This window comes from Epinephelus moara, chromosome 9, assembly GCF_006386435.1.
Source record: "Epinephelus moara isolate mb chromosome 9, YSFRI_EMoa_1.0, whole genome shotgun sequence".
Taxonomy (NCBI): domain Eukaryota; kingdom Metazoa; phylum Chordata; class Actinopteri; order Perciformes; family Serranidae; genus Epinephelus; species Epinephelus moara.
The window spans coordinates 22,604,250-22,622,123 of NC_065514.1; the positions used below are offsets into that span (position 1 = coordinate 22,604,250).

The window sequence follows — 17,874 nt, forward strand, 5'->3', positions numbered from 1 at the left end:
GGCTTTATAATAAGCGAGCATGCCGATGTGAAAACTCACCTCTCTCTTCTTTGTGATGTCCCTTGTTCAATACAAAGTAAATACAGAAAGGTCCTGAGTTGAGTGAAGATCTCTCTCAAGCTCCTTGGCTCCTCTAGTGTTTGCAGGAGACAGGGAGGACCTTTGCGGGGCCTCCTAAATGGCTGAGGGCCTCAATAATCTTCCGCGAACATATGGCCCATGTTTGTGTGTGTGTGTCTGCGAGGTTTATTGATTTCAATCCAAGATAAGACATTTTGACAATCTGGAGGCTTCAACATCAGTATTGGAGCCAAGGAGTGTGTAGCACGTGTGTATGTTTGTTTTTGAATCCGCGTATGTGTTTGTACATGGATATGCGCTATGTGAAGGCATCCCTCTGCAGAGGTGATCTAACCTCACCCTGGCACTAAATCTCCATCACAAGGGGGAGGCTGTGGTTGGGGTACATTATGCTATTAGAGCCATTATTATTGTCATTACTCTGTCTTTACTAACAGCGCCACTCTCTAATTCCCCCTCTTCAAGTTTATGGTTTTCTTTATACTCCTAATGAACGTTTTTACAGTACAGGCATATTTTTCAGGCTAATGAGGCTGATAGTTGTGCTCTCTCCTTCTCCTTACCTTTATCCGGTTTCCCCTTTGGCTCGAGACACTTAGCCCTCCTTTTATCTGAAGTGGTGATTTACAAACACCAGTTTGTGTCTACAGACCAGGGATTGGCTGTTGTCTGCCAGTCTGACTAGCCAGCTGGTACAAATTAAGACCATGTGTGTAACTGTGTATGATTGTGTGTGAGTGTGCGTGTGTTTGGTGTGTGTGTTTGAGTTATGTACCTGGACGAGTGACTGTTATGTCCTTGTTATGAATTAGAACAAGAGAGACATGTGTTTAGAATGAGTGGGGGCATGAGAGGCTATCAAAAGTAATAATTTCATTTTGTTATTTCACTAAATAGGCCGCCTATTTGCCTCTCTGCGCAAGAGTAACAACTTCCACTTAGACGCAAATCCTTTCAAAACAGGTATTACACATTATGTGTATTACAGCATTAGCTTTTCCTGTCACTAGCAACAGTTTTAGTCATCCATTTTTTACCCCACAAACAACAGATTTGCCATATCCTTCTCTTACTTTTTCCAACTGAGAGACTTCTTTTGACTGTCTTTTGTCAACAGTACCTGCTGGGATATTGTAGTTGTAATCAAGCAATCCATTTGAAGGTCTGCTGGCAGGTGGTATATTTTATAGGCATAACAGATTGAAGGAGGGCAAACAAAAACAGGCCTTAGTTTAGATGCATATGTGCTATTTCTTTACTTAATTTGCATTTAGTGTTTTTCTTTTTCCTGTATGATGCATTCAAGCTCAGAGCCTGAATGGGTGGCAATTTAACGTGAACCTTTTCTTTTGAGGGTTTGCCCTGTTTATGACCTCAGCCTTACTTCCCTGCTGGGGGTGTCCAAAAAGTAAGTCAGTGCTTTTTTTTAATCCATTGGAAACACATAGAGAAGGTCTATTATGATGATTATACTGGTGTTATATCACATATGTCTAGACACATGCACATGCAAACCTTTGTGTTGCCTTTCTTGTTACAGTAAATCTCCGTGCGCTCTGAATCCCACATCTTATAAAGATACAGTAAATAATGTCTTTGACACCAATTACTTTTTCCTCCAACTGTTTTCCAGTGATTTAATATTCCTAATATTAGAGGGCGGGCTGATTGATCAAGCTTGCAGTATGTCTGCGATAGAGGAAATCACATCTGTGTTTTATTTGCTCTCATTGGATTCAGCTGATGTATTAGCCGTAAAAGTTCATTTATAAAATCATACTGTTTCTGAGCCAGATTATAAAAAGGGGCCGGAAAAAAAGCACGCCAAAGACATAAAGAGAAGCTGACTTGTGTTTATCAATAACAGTTACATTCTCTATACCAGAATAAGTTTATGCTACGATGATGATGCAGGGATGTTTTGTGCAGATGTTTGGCTAACAGCGTATATCCGCTGCCTTAGTCGCTAAGCTGGTTGAAGTAGCTTTTGTATATTGATAATGATAGCCATATGCTGCGAGCTTGCAAATTACATGTAGAATTATCAGGTTTTGATATTGAACCTGTGATAAAGTGAGTGCTATAAATATGTCTGGGCTTCCATCCCTCTCTCCTCAGTGTATTAATCAATGCACGTGACTTTTGCTGTCAGTTTGTATCACTGATCTCCAGCAGTCTGAATTTTGTTTTCAACTGTGACGAACTAGCTACTTGTGAGTTGAAAGAACTGGCTGGATGTTTGGCATGATTTTAGGACATTTCCTTTCAACACAAATAATTAAGATTAAACTCTCTATGCTAAACTTGATGAAAATGATCTGTAATTTAAAGCTATTAAATCCTAAATTAGGTTTTAGGTTTCCAGTGCACAATAATGTCAGGTTAAGTGAAATTATAAAACACTTACTATATTACACATACTCTATCATACTGTATTATATCCATACTGTACTTTTTTATACTGTTTTATTTAATACTCTGTTCAGTCCTGCTCCTAGGGTTATATTAGCAGTGGTGAGTAGAGTGCTGAAAATCTATACTCAAGTAAAAGTACAATTACTCAGATTACTCAGGTGGTGGCAATGATTAAGTTATGAAAGTAACGTGAAAGTTTAAGTTAGCATGACATTAGGTTAACTGTGTCCTAAAGCACACCGATTTAAAAGTCCAACAGACCATGATAAGTTTACGGTATTATCAAACATATGCAAGGTTAGGTCAACTGGTGACTCTAAATTGCCCAAAGGTGTGAATGTGAGTGTGAATAGTTGTCTGTCTCTATGTATCAGCTCTGTGATAGTCTGGCGACCTGTCCAGGGTGTACCCTGCCTTTTCTACAATGTCAGCTGGGACTGGCTCCAGCCCTGCCACGACCCCCAACAGGATAAGCAGTTACAGAAAATGAATGAATGAACATTAGCTAGCTAATAACATTTTCACCCACAGAATATGCAGCTTACTTCAATTCATTGTGGAGGTTAGAAGAGGAGTTTAAAATATCTCACAGCAAGCTCTTCATCAGAACATTTGCCATTTTTTAGATTTTGGTATAAAATGTGGCCAGGGATTGTCACTGGAAGCTGCCGTTGTTCTGGGTTTTGCTCCGTCATGATCAGGTTGTGGTCAAAAGACAGATGGTGCTTCTTTTTCTTGCAGGCATCTGCAATGGAGGTGCTCCTCGCATGCTCTCCCCCCTTCAGTCAAGGCCCACATTTACAGCAGACTAGTTGTAACAAAAGTATATATAGCAAATGTAGTGGAATAACTGGCTAAAAAATATACTCAAGTAAAAAGTGGAGGTAAAGTTTAAAAAGAAACATTACATTTACTTGCTCCTTAAAAAAAACTACATTTTATACTTGTTTGTGGTGTTACCACCCAACAGCTGTCACATAACACTATATCTCTTATCCTATACCATCATAATTTGTCATATTACACTATATTGTGTTCTAAATTCAGATTTTTGCATCATGCTCTATACTATATTTATATAACATCTCTATGTCAATACAGACACTAAGTGCCATTATCTGATCATATCACCAGTCTGGTGTACACTGTTAACATAGACTTGCTGACTCTGCTGCTATTTTTCACTACCACTGTCACTTTACCTTGTGGTTTTTGTCTCTATATGTTCCTGTATAGTTTTACTATCTTTTCATTTTATTCTTTTTTAATTTTAGTTAAGTTTTTTTCATACCTTTTATTATTTATTCTTTTACTTTCTTGTGTTCTCTGTGCAGCTGTAACAGCCCAATTTCCCCTCTGGGGATCAATAAGGGTTTATCTTATCTTATTTTGTGCAAAGTAGTGTTGTTTGTCAGGTTTATCATTTCTATCGCTGTGGTTATTATTTTTGTGCTTATGAAAGCATTTACTAATAGGTTGCTTATTAAACACTTCTTTTCAAAGAAAAGCATTTGTTCAATTAACCATGACTCATTGTAGCGTAAGCCCTCTAAACAACAGCAACAGAAATAGCAAAGGGGGAAAAAAAGCCTTTGAAAAGTGTGTTTGTTTGAACATGAAGGGAGGTGAATTAACCTGATTACAAAGTCCAAAAGTTAGCGGTGTGCTCAAAGGTTGAACCTTTGATTGCACTCTGGTGTTCTTGAAGAAAGTTGGATTGGAATTCCAATAAAAAAAACATTTGCTAGGTTTAACATTGATACAAAGGATTGATGTTTGGGATCATGGACCTGAGCCTGTAGATTAATGTTGACAGCTAAGATTGTGTGTCAGCTCACATATAGCCAGAAGTGATATATGTGGCTGCAAAGGCTAGCCATATTTATTTCAGAAAAGAAAAACCCAACACGTATCAAAATGGACTTTAACTGTCTACATGAAGATCTGTTTTCAAGACAGAGCAGTGCTTGTGTGGGTTTCCGCCAGGTTCTCCAGTTTCCTCCCCCAGTCCAAGCATACAGATTAGGTTAACTGACGACTCTAATTTGCCCGTAGGTGTAAAAGTGAGTAAGAATAATTGTCTCTATGCGTCAGTCCTGTAATAGACTGGCAGTGTGTCCATGGTGTGCCCAGCCTCTCACCTAATGTGTGTTGGCTCAGACCTGCTGCTGCCGCTGGAAATGATAAGTGTGTATTGATGAATGAATGGATAAAATCAAGCCTTGCTTGGCTGAGTGCTAGATGGGTGTAAAAGTGTATCACCATCACCACCCTTACCCCCTCTTTTAATGACTAAATTAAATCAATGACAAATCTATTTAGAGTGCTTTGACTCTTGCCATCACATGGGGATGTGGTTAGAGGAAGTGTAATGAGCCATGGGAGACTTGTGAATTGCCTCCTACTGGTGTGACGCTTTACGGGGGTTGTTTGCTTGAGTGCAGGGGCTTTGGCATGCCAAGCAGTGTTTGTCTGTCTTGAACAGTGGGTAGTTAGAAAAACACACCAGGAGATGAGGGGGAGGAAGGAGGTGTGTGGAGGAAGGTGTAGCTAGTACCACCTGTGTTTACATGAATAAGTCACAGTTGGCACGTGAAAGTTTTTTTTATCTCGCCTGTCAGAAAAAGGGTAGAAATGTGAAGCAGCTCCTCTTGACTCCAGTTCATTAGCAGCCTACGATCTCCTTAAACCATATTGCTTAGTTAAGTCAAGCCCCAGAGCAAAGTCAAAATTGGGCTGGGAAACGATGTTGGACTCTATCACAATAACCCTTCAATGAAGTTACCATATTTAATCAACATTTAGCACATTACTTTGTATTTTGATGAATACAAAATGGAGATCAACGCAGCTGCACTCAAGTTGGGACAAAGTCTCATGGCGACTGATCTCAGGTGTTTGTCACCTGCATTTCGCATTTCTGCCGCTTCAGCTCTGAACAGAAAGGTCACGTCAACAGATCCAGGGGACAGATATATAGACAGATAGCTGGTCTGGCCAGTTTTCCACGGTGGCAGGATCTTACAGTAGCCTCTCTAGCAAAACTCTCATGTTACTGGTGTCTCATTTCACTAGCTCAGGGCAGCGGCGAAACTCACCGTCCTTGAGTATGTGCCCTCTCTCCCCTTTGTGTGTGTTATCTATTGCTCAACAGTCTTTTACCGATGTGTTCTGCTGCATTTCCTTACTTTTATTAAAAATCACTGTTCGCATCATCACATTTGTGTTTTCTCCATCCTGTCTGTTTTTCTCACGCTACTTTGCCAAACATCATCCTAACGGGGCTAATGAGGTGATAACGTGTGGGCCACAAATCCTAGAAGGGGTCCTTTGGTCTTCTGTATGTCAACAAAGCCACAGTAACGAGGTGACTTAGTCATCGTAGAAAATACAATGACTGAATACTAGAGGAGCTTTGAATTCACTTGCAGTCCTTATCCTTTTAAGGCCAAGACTCCATCAAAGAACTAGCCACGACATGCCAACTGTTGTGTCACCTCACTTCACCTCGGCCAAAGAGTAGGTCCTAAACATACTGCAAAGACTGCAGCCGAGTTTGTTTTGATCTCATTTCCTTTTGACTTTAGCCATTTGTTTGCTTTCCTTATTCCCATGTGTCTTCACATGCAGTTTAAATGCCAAATCAAAAAGATTTCAGTCACCAATGGGCTCCACAGTTTCCAACGCCAATTCAACATGTGGAATCGGCCAAAAATAGCACACAAGGGCCAACTATAGCCAACAATGCAGGACATGTCGCAAAAACTAGGGCTACAGACGCTCACCAAAAGCTCAACGTTGACCAACGGCTAACAGTCAGATTGGTCTGTCAAGGCCCTTAAAGCTCTGCCCAACCATTATCACTGTCTCTAATAGGCACATAGAGTGGTAAAGTGTGAGGTTGAGCTGCCATTCACTGTACCTGTTTTTGCCTTAAATATTCATTGTCATCACCATAACTCACAACTCCTGCTTTCCTCTGTGGTAGGACAGATGTCTGGTCATATTGAGTGCACTGGTATTTGAACTGATTGCCATATTCAGCAGCCTCTGTGAATACACAAGTGTCTTTATTATGCATGTCAGACTGCCATTTATCACATCGATTGACAGAGTATAGTATGTTCAAGCAATATTAATAAATATAAATTTGTCAGGTTGAAAAGTCAGATTTTCAAATCTGTTACAACACCAACTTTACATGTTACTTTTTTTTTTTTACCAATACACAGGCTGCTTTCAAGGAACAGTATCTCAGTTAAATGTTGCTGATCCTTATCTCCACAATACAAATCTGTAAATAAAAAATATGATTTTAAAAAAAATTATACTCAAAATGTTCAATCAAAATCTGGATCTAAAGAGGTTGAATTCTGAGAAAATGTACAACAGCTGTGTTACACATGTGACTGATTCAGGTGCTGCATGGAATCAGGAAAACTCTCTGAGGGCTTCTAGTGGGCAGGTGTGGCATGACAGGGTATGAAAAGCCAGCTCAAGGTAAACACACAAAAACATGCAGAGAGTGGTAAGAAGGGGAATCAAAGACAAGAAGAAGAGAGGGACATGGGGCATGCGGCACATGACAGGTTGCAGGGTTTGTTGACAAGACACAAACAAACAATCCTGCACAGAATCCACGTCAGTTGCACGTCAGGCCAGACAGCAGACAAACAGCTGACAGCTGTGGAAAAACAGGGGTCACAGCATTTACCGGCAGTACAGTAACATAACTAAAGCTTGTGGTTTTTTAAAGTATGTGTAAAAGTTAGCTATTTGGCAAATGCACATTTTTAATTTTATTTTAGTATGTCATCTCTTGAACCAACAACTCTTTACTTTTTCTTTAGCTTTGATGTGTTTTGATAACGTTGAAAGAAGGAGCAAGCTTTTCAGGGACGGTAACTGGCTGGAGTGCTTTTTAAAAGAAATATTGTGTCTAGTTGAAATAAATCTGTTCCTCAACTTTATCTTACATTTATTTCTTCTTGATGTGTAAAAATGTTTTGGCCTACAAAACAATAATGACCATTTTTTACCTCTCTTGTTTCCCCAGACATGTCAGTCCAAGGTGTTTGATCTATCAGATGGAGTGTCCCAGTATGCATGGTTCCCCTGCCGTGAGGCCCATAAGACGACCTGGGGATATCCTAACTACTGGCTCAAGGTGAGACCTATCTGAAAAGACTTTGGTGTCATGTTTTGTCACTTGAAGATAATAGGCTCATTAACCTCATGTGGATATGCAACTTTAGAGGGTGGTGCCCAAAAGATAATGGACAAGGGCAAGATAGCATATGTCACTCCACCTTGTGTTGACGAGTTTCCTATCCTCAGTCCATTCCATTCTTTACTGCAGTACCGTGCAGTGTGTTATAGCTATAGACTGGATGAAAATAATGGACAAAGCCACCTTGACATCATCAATTGGTTTGGGGACTGTTTTGAAGCTATGAGTTTGCATTTTGGCCATTGTCATCTTGGATTTTTGGAGTCACAAGTGACCCGAAGTGACCATATTTGGACAAGAGGGTGGCCCGCCCTTAATTATACATAACTTTTAGATTTAATATAATCTAAACAGGTAAGTTATATAAAAAATCACCCTATACAGTTGTCATTAATGTTAAAATTAGCTATAAAGACTAAAACTGTTTTTTGGTACCAGGCTCTGAACATGCTGTAAAGCATTTTAACACTGGGGTCTATGGGGATGGATTCACTTTTGGAGCCAGCCTCAAGTGGCCATTTGAGGAATGGCAGTTTTTGGCACTTGGGCATTTTTGAGCCCCAGATGTTGTCTCCTGGTTATGATAACAGCATGGCATGGCATGTCATTAATGTGGCTAAGAGTGCTCAATGCAGGAGAATTACGCACCAATTTGACAGCATATATGATGCATGAAACATGATTCAAATTAGAAACAACTAAGAGAAAGACATTGAAAGTCAGGATACATTCGATTTAAGTTATGAACATTTTTATTGACTTTATATGTCATGTTTTCTTTCATTCAGGCCCACTTTTCTCATCCCATGGTGGCAGCAGCAGTGATCATACATCTGGCTGCAGATGGGACTGGCTACCTTGACCAGACTCAGTGTAACATCACTGTTCAGCTGGTGGACACCAAAGAGGGCATCCATAGTCTGGGTGAGAACTGTCTTCTGTACTTTTAAACTTTAACCCACTTGATTGACCTCCACTGTCAGATGGCTAAATGTGACTAAGTGGGAAGCTGGGCTCAGAGGAGCTTTACCTACTGTAACTAACTGGGACTTGTTTTAGTTGAGCAGATATCATATACAGCAAAGCCCCTTTAAGAGCATGTCACTCTCATCCGTCTTTTCAGCTTATGCAAATATCTTCATTAGATCACTGTATCACTCTTTCAACACCAGCTTGCTATTTAGCCCCCTCTTCCAGCCTTTTCTTCTCTCCTTATTCACTTTTAAGAGAAATCTGCCACTCTGATTCCTTCTGATCTCTGCTTTTGTCCCTTGCTTCCTCAACCTCAATCTCAATGTACTTTTCTCTTTGTCACTTCTTCATCTCCAATGTCCTTTCCACAGGTGAGTGGCGTCTCAGCTGCCGCACCAACCCTTTGGTGATCCCAGTGAGCCATGACCTGTCAGTGGCCTTCTACCACACCAAGGCTATCCTGGTCATGTTTGCCTCTCGGCTCGTGGCCATCTCCGGAGTAGGCCTGCGCTCCTTCCAGTCCTTCGACCCCATCACGATAAGTGGTTGCCAGAGCAATGAGATCTACAACCCCACGGGCCAGAGGTGAGGCAGAGAAAAAGGGAAATGGAACACATGGAACACTGGTGAACATGAGGCCTACATACTGTATATTACACACACTTCACAACCAAAGACATGCAGTCAAACACGTGCACAACTTTCACAGTCTCTTGCCTTAAAGGTGCAGGAAACTTGATTAAGACGTTTATTTTTACAAATCTCTATATATAGATTCTATGTGATGTACTAGAAAATTCCCGTAGTTTAATCTGACACACCCTGTTCTCATTTGGACATTGTCAGATATAGATGCTTTTTAATGCCCCTTGGCGTCTGAGAGTGACGCACAAGGCAACCTTTTTGTGTATCTGTGTGATATACAGCTGAAACACATTGTAACATGTGATTGATGCATGATTAGGTTAAGGCAACAAAACTACTTGGTTAGGCTTTAAAAAGATTACCCTTTGGGTTAAAATAAATATGTTTAATATGTAAAGTGACAAAAATATGTACGCACATATATAAGCGACAACTGTAAGTAAATTGCTTTAAAATATGTCAAAATAACATCGAATTTTGGTTTCACACGGGACACAAACTGTGGTCTCCTGGCTGAAAGTCCGGTTTTGTTTGACCAGTTCAGCTCAACATGGACTTTCTCAGTCTTTATATTATGTCAGTTGCTGGCCATGGATAGGTTCACATTGGAGTTAGTTGAAAGCCCAGTGCGTCTCATAAAGACTCTAAAGGGTGCCTTTGGTGTTGATATCACACGTCGATGGGCATGACAAAGCGACGGTATTTGATGCACTGAGAATGAGAACGGGCTCTCATCAAAGTTATGATACATCAGGATGGTAGGAGCACTTCTTTTCGTGTCTTTATAATAAATGCTGGAGTAAGAATTCACCTGTGGAGCATGTTGAAAACACCAGTTTAACATGACAACCCATGAATGGCAAAATAAGATCTGTATTTTGCTGTTAGGATTTTTACATATAGCCCAAAATCACATCTGTCTCAAAAGGCTTCATAGTTGCACAGCGGTCGACATTAATGAAGAAAACTCCACAGAGCAACAGCGGAGGGATCTGTCAGTCTTCTAGAGTCAGTCATACAATAGGTGCTGTATACACAGAGTAGACAGACGTGGCATAAGTAGAAATAAACAAATATGAGGTGTAATTATTGAGAGAGTTTGACTTCTCCAGGAAAGGTTTTAAGTGTTTGTAGTGAGGGCTGTGAATCAGAGAAAATGTCTAGCAATTTCCAGGTGCCACCAAGCACCAGTCAGACCCCGACCGCAAAATGTCTTCCCTGCTGCCTGGAAAGAGCACAGACTACACTTACACACAAGACGCAAGTCAAGAATACCATTCAGACAAATGGAGAAGAGGCACAAGACGCTAAGAGCTGTGTATGTGTGTGTGTGTGTGTGTGTGTGTGTGTGTATTTGAGCCAAAGAGAGGGAGAGGCATACGTTAATTAATGATGCCAACAAGCTGTTTAATGTTACAAGTCTGCCCCAAAGCTACAGCTAATAACTGTAAAAAAGTTCTCGGCAACACATATAATATCACTGGAAATTTGCAATTAATTTGGACCTGTTGCTGAGCTCTGCGAATTTCCAACAATAGAGCCGCCGCGCTGCCTCCAGCACTAAATCTTGTTTACCACCCCAGTTTGTTTTGTATTGAGTTCGGCTGAAGTGCACACTGCATACAAATAGTCCTTTTCTTTGAAAAGTCCTGCCAAAGCAGACATGATTCGCCTGTAATGCGTTTTGCAATGGGGTTCTTAGTTGCCATTTTCTGAACTCTTACAAGTTAATTAAATAAATGACCTGTCAATCAGACATCAAATGTGCTGCCCAAGGTCGAGCAGTATTCCATATTTGGACATTTTTCTTTGTGTGATGAAATAATCCATAACATCTAAAAAAAAAAAAAAAAAAGAAGTAAAGATGATCAAATTTGGGTAGATATAAGATATTTCAAACAGCTGCTGAAAGACCACCAAACAACAATTAACACATATTTAACCACAAATTCACAATTTTTTTGAGTCTCTGGTACCTTTAATTTTAACTACTAACCACATGATGTCAAGTCACTCCTCACAAACATAGTTAAACCAGACCACACACGCACAAGGAGTCACTAATTTGCCAATTTCCACACCACTGTCATGCATGAGACGGTTCATACTGATGATGCTCCCACAACCCTTTCAACAAGAAATGCACTAATAAACACCACAATACACAAAGAATAGATGGTCGGGGGTCTGTGCAGAGAGATAGAGCTGTTTGTGGCTTTTGTTGTGTGCCAGTGAGACATCCAAGAGCACCTAAATAGATTAAAACTGCTGTGCATCTGCACCAGCCAGGAAATTGTTTGTTACCGCACTCACACAGACACACACACATAGACTAGTTGCTTTCTCCTGGAGTTCTCACTGACTTTCTTTTCTTTCATATTCCCTCCGCTTCAGCTAATTTCCAGAGGCTGTTGAAAACAAATGTTTCTTATGATTGCAAGTCAACCAGATAGTATTATGATCAGTTATTATTTACCCGTCTGTCCTTACAACATCTGTAGAGAATCCTGGCTCAGACTCTCTGTCTTTTATGTCGCTGATCTGTTTCTTCTCTTCATTCGACTCCAGTTTATCATCTGCATTCTGTCGTCTTTACCCCACTTTCCAAATTTCTTCTCCATATTACCTAATTCCGTCTTTACTTCCTCCTTATTCCCATTCCCTGTCCCTGCTTTTCCACATTTCCCCTCCTCCTCCTCCTTCCCCTTCATCAAATGTTATCCCATGCTGTCTCCTCATCCTTTACTTTCACGTCATCGTCCTTTCTCTGTAACTGTTTGCCATCTCCTTCTCCTTAATTCTCCCTTTTCTGTGCCTCCCGCTTTCACTCTCTCATTCTCCTGGGCTGGAGCAGCACATTTCCCGTAATACTTATGCCTCCACAAAACACCACATCCCTTTTTCCCTGAGTTGTTAACAACAGGAGCTATTAACATGACTCAGTTTTATGTTCCATGCTTGTCTGCAAAAGCATATATGTTCTCCCTTTTCTCTCAGTTTTTTTGCACCATTTTCCCCCGCACTTATCACCTCCAACATTGTTTTTTAACTTTATATGTTCTATTTGTTGCACGTACTGTTTATTGTGCTGTATACTGTACTTCTCGTACAGGGAGGAGGATAGTTTTACAGGTAGTTAATTGTAATTTATGTCAGAAATTCCAGCGTGACTAGTAGAAAACCACAAGGAGATTTTGTTCCGAGCCAAAGTGGCCACAGAGGAGGCTTCCAGTTTGTCCTCAGAAAGCCTAGACATAAGGAACTACTACTCTCGTGCCTTATAAACAGTTTTTACCTGCTTAGCTTAGCATCTTCATGAGCTGTTGAGTTCATTTGGTTTTACTTTTGCTTTCTACAGTGAGAGTGAAAGTAAGGTAGAAAAGTGGAAGGACATAAGGAAAAATCTAGCTGTATATAAGGTTTGCAGTGTTTATAATTTGAGAGGAAAAGCGTAGAAAAGTGAACAATTCTGTCTGCAGGAAAACAAATGGATAAAAAGAGCAAAACAGAGATTCCATTCTTGCAGGAGCGAGTTTAACAATGTTTCCCCAGACCTGTATTTTCTTTCATCCTTTCTCTATGCCCCCATACCTTCCCCTCTTTCTCTCTCTCCCTATTTCTCCATCGGCTTCAGAAGGAAACCCTATAGAATGTGGACTGTTGTAAAAAGGTGCCTTGGGCATCCAAGCCTTCCAAGAGTATTAAATGCCTTCTCCATCAGGCTACCAACACAGAGCTGTGGCCAAACTGTGCCATTGTAGCCTGCACATAATATATCCTGTCGCTCTTAATTCACAAACTACGCTCTGCCATGTGCGCACGCATACAGACACCCCTTTCATGCGCATAGCAAATATGGCAATCTTTTCTCCATGTGGTTTATTGATTTGATATGTTAAGCAGTCATTGATGGATGGATGTGGTTGGTTCAATGCGTGGCTTTTCTGTTTGTGAGCAAATGTGTGACTGCTCCCATGTTTGAGTGTCTGCAGTATTATTTTATACACTGAATTTATGTTGGTTGTAACTTTAAATGTGGTTTTTAGTTTCTTTCTCTCTGTCTCTCTCCCTCTCTCACTTTCTTAACCAACCCCACCTCACACACACGCTCCCTCGTAGTTGTGTACATTATTCGTGCGAAGCCATTGACTGCCAGGAACCCTTAATCCGCAATGCAGAGCTCAAGTGCAGTAGCCCTGGCCGCCACTTCTACAATGGAGACCGCTGCACCATCTACTGCAACTCTGGATACGTCCTGCAAGTCCACCAGGATGATGACATCATCAAGAGCCAGGTAAACACACTGCTACACACATGTTTAAACACACACACACACAGGCAGCACAGGAGCTCGGTGCAAAAAGAGGCACATAAATGCATAAATGTACACATGCAGACGCTTAAGTGCAAAAGCATTTCTACAGCATATGGGAACATGCGTGCAAACATGCATTCGTGAATGCACACATGAACATGCATTGATGCAAACTCAAGTACACAAATGGCCATAAGAGAGGAGTGCAAACACGCTTTCTCTCTGCTCTCCTCTCTATCTCTGCATTTATTTTGTCACCTGCAAAAACTAGGCTTGGCACGGCAAGCCTCCAGGGAGGATGACATCATGAACATCCAGGTAGATGAGTGCTGCACTGAGGAGTGGAGACGCCCCAGTCTCCTCCTCTTGCTGGCTTGCTACACATATATAAACACACACACACACGCACACACACACACATACACACAGACACACACATATTCCGTACAAGCACAGACATAATAGTGTTTAGTCTCTTGCTGAGCATGCTGCACCATCACCTCAAACAGTCACTTTGTATCGCTACTCCACCGGGACGATGACATCATCGCATAGTGTCTGCTCCCTCTCCCTCCCTCGCTCCATTCCTGCTCATTTCGCACACATTGAAGTCTCTGTTAAAGGGCAGAGATTTGCTACCGCTCTCTCGCAGCAGCACACATTAAATGCTTCCATATCGATACCAGCACACATACAGTAAAGTACAGACAATCCCCTGCATAAACAGGACACAGATGCGGACAGATACAGTATACACACAGATGCGTGCGCACCACAAGTAAACAAACAAACAGGGTAGTTGACACCGCATTGTAAACCTTTTGGATTGAGGCCAAGCTGCTGTAAAGGCCATATAAACGCTTTATCCTTCTCCACGGCTCTGTAAAGAAGTCTGCAAGACAATCTATTAATGCTCCCTGAGAGAGACGAGAGGTTTAAAGAACAAGGTAAATTTTGTTTTTATGTGTATTTCAGTCTGGAACTGTATGTGAGGGTGTGTTTGTGTGAGAGACAAGAGTTTTATAGAGTAAAAGAGAGGGGGAAATAATTATTTTATTTGGTATTCAGTCAGGATCCTGACCTTAACAATGTGTTCTTTCTCCCATCTTTCGCATGGCTGTTGCCGGGATCTGTAACTCGTCATAATTGGAGGGTTTCTTAAACCACAAAGTCGTTCAGCTGTCCCTCCGTCTTCCTCTTCATGGCCTTATTCACACATGCACATACTGTATCTGCACACGGAAAGAAGCATAAGTATGTGTGCGTGTATGTGCACGGACGCACATTCACTTCCACATCCATACATGCTGTATGTGCAAACACGAGCCGAATAGTTTCTCCATTGAGTCTGCACAAACTTCTAATTGCATTAGATTTTGATTGACAGTGCACTATTGTGGCTATTCATCAATGTCAATTCATTTAGTGATAAATTATGCTTTTCAGAGGGGAGAGGCAGGAAAGTACAGAGAAAGTGGGGTGAAGGGGGGGCAGGAGAGAACAGAAAACAAAAGTAGGGCTGTGCCAAATATCAGTTTTTGGACTTTGAAGGTTTCCCACAAATGATGACTGACAGTTCAAAGGTATTTAGAGGACCTGTTATTTATGAATAACTTTTCGCATCCATTCATTCAATTAAAAGACATCTGGTCAGTTTTGTTGATTTAATACCAAATTAGCATTTTGCGGTCAATTCTAATAAATGATGCTCTGTAAAAATGCCCAAATCCTCTCCCTCAGTTCTGAAATCATTTTAAGCTTAGCCATGTAATGTCAGTAAGGACAAGTAAATCATTGCAGTCAGCTGACATGCCGCTGGTGAAAAAAAAAGTTGGTGCTGCAAACTAGCTGTGCAGACTGACTGATGTTAATAATTATCATAACAGAATCCAATCTTTTTTTAACTCACCCTGTCTGCCATAGCAGGAGTGTCTTCTATTACAAGCTTGTTGATCCATTTCAAGTCCAGTCTTATATCCTCAAAGAGTGAAACAATTCTCTGGAAGATGATTTCACCAGTTGTGCATCCCTCCAGGGGCAGTCGCAGTCTCTTCCGAAAGCCTTAGTAGTTTGAACGCAGAAGCAGCCTCACAGGGCACCATTTGCTGTAAACTAAAGTTGTTTTTGTCCAGTAACTGCAAACCATAATTTATATAATTTCCTTTTTTAGTTTTGACACTAGAATGCAACATTTTGAAGCAGGCTTCGCTTCTAGCTGTAGATTCTAGGGGGGATCAGCTGTATGTTTCTTTCTGTAGCGGCACAGCTGTGACTGACTGAACTGTACCACTGCAAGGCAATTGGACAAACAATAAAGATTTGAGAGATACTCTGGGCACATCCATTCGACATCAGACGTAATAAAGGGAATGTGCTTTATGTTAAGCAGTCATAGAAAATATTTAAATCGATCTGGCCAAATACTCAGGGTACATCAGCTCTTACTTCTCATCACATGAGATAGTAGTTTAAAACCCCATGTAAAAACAACAAGAAGGTGACAAAAACAAATACAAAAACAATGTTACCTCAGATTTTCTTTCTCCCCTCAGTTTACACCCCTTTTTTTCAGCCACACAAGTGCTTAAAGGACACACACACCTCTGCGCTGAGGTTGATGGCGTGAAGCACAACCTTGTCTCCTTTCATTAGCCAATTACATTCTTGTTTCAGTGATGTCAAAGTGGTTCTGGGAACACCACCTTCTTAGATAATGCTATCTTCAGAACAAATCTGTTCCCCTCACTTGCTTGATTTGTATATGTGTCTTTTGTTATTATCTCCGCCAGGCCTAAGTCTGGATGGGGTGCTGTGTTCATCCGTGTGTGTGCATGTGTGTATCTGTGTGTCTACAACTAATCTTGCATACTATTGGACCCATCAGCCTAATAATGTTTGTGCACATTTATGACTGTACACTCAAGGACCTTTAGTGGTTTGGGTGATTCACAATTTTTGAAGAAACTATTGACTGATCTGTTTTATACTGTCATTGACAGCTGACTCCTCACTCCTCTTAACCAGCTGGTAGGGGCTGCACGTGATCAACAACTGCCAATCATGTAGAAAAGGGGCATTTTTGGCAATCAGCTAGGCTAAAAACAAGCCTTACCTACACTCAAAAACTGACATCAATAGAAAAGTTTGGTCTCATTTTGAACCAAGCATCTGCAGATTAATTCCATACCCTGTTAGTCATGATCCACCAAAGTAAGACAAGATATGAGGTAAATAAATCCCTTTTTTTTTTTAAAAAAAAAAATCCTGCCCCATCTTGATTTTACGGGAGCCAACAGGGACAATTCAGTGAGATTCAACTCTGCTTTGTTCCACCACTGTCATGCATGCACACCGGACACACAGCCTGCCCAGCACTCCCTATTCCCCACCCACATGCCCCCAGACACACCTGGCGGAGATCTGCACTCTACTGAGAGAACTCTCTAGTTGCTATCTGTTTTCCTTATCTCTCAGTCTCTTTGAAATGGTTCAGGGACACTTAGTGCTGACACTAAAAAGATGCTTCATTTAACAGGCTCTACAGGCTTTACAACTGTCCACTATAGAACAAACCTATAAACCTCAATTACCTGCCCACTATATGATTGCCCATCCACTTTCTTTTAATGACCAAAACACCATCTTTAGATCTTGTCGAATCAATGGTGAAAGTGTTCCACACATTATGAAATAACTCCTGGTATAAAATGAGCCATTATATCCAATATAAATTTAAGGGAAACCATTCTCCGACGAAATACGACCACATAGGTCATACAAGCAGCTTATTACAACCCATATTTCCATTTATTGTGAGGCGACCTCTGGTAGCCATAGTAATAACGACAGGAGCAAAGGAAAAAGCCAGGTGATGTAGTTTAAAGGGCGACAAAGTCTGCCTGTCAGGGTGGTGGATAGATCAAAAAACACAGGACTTTCAATCAGGAGACTGCTGTTTGTGTCCTGTATGAAACAACAATGTTGAGTCATTTTGACTATGTAGTATGTCATGGCGTATGTCAAATGATGTTAAGTCAGTAAAAAATGGTCTTATTTTAAACCAAACCATCTTCTTTTAAACCTAAGGAAGTAGTTTGGTGCAACTGCAGCCATTTACCTTAAAACTTTAACCGTTAACTGTTATATACAACCTTTCCTGTCATTTAGGTAGGGGGACACTGGTAGGGGAGCTATTTTGGGAAATGCTCCTGCGGGT

At 40.9% G+C, this 17,874-nt stretch overlaps 1 protein-coding gene across 2 annotated transcripts in view; it reads left to right on the forward strand.

Annotated features, from left to right (window-relative positions):
• Positions 1–17,874, forward strand: part of pappaa (pregnancy-associated plasma protein A, pappalysin 1a) — a 119,052-nt gene that overhangs the window by 59,457 nt on the left and 41,721 nt on the right. For both annotated transcript variants that reach the window (XM_050053577.1, XM_050053578.1), the window contains exons 11-14: positions 7,553–7,663; positions 8,515–8,650; positions 9,070–9,283; positions 13,463–13,637. In XM_050053577.1, the coding sequence (XP_049909534.1) occupies positions 7,553–7,663; positions 8,515–8,650; positions 9,070–9,283; positions 13,463–13,637 (636 nt within the window). The remainder of the gene's footprint in view (positions 1–7,552; positions 7,664–8,514; positions 8,651–9,069; positions 9,284–13,462; positions 13,638–17,874) is intronic.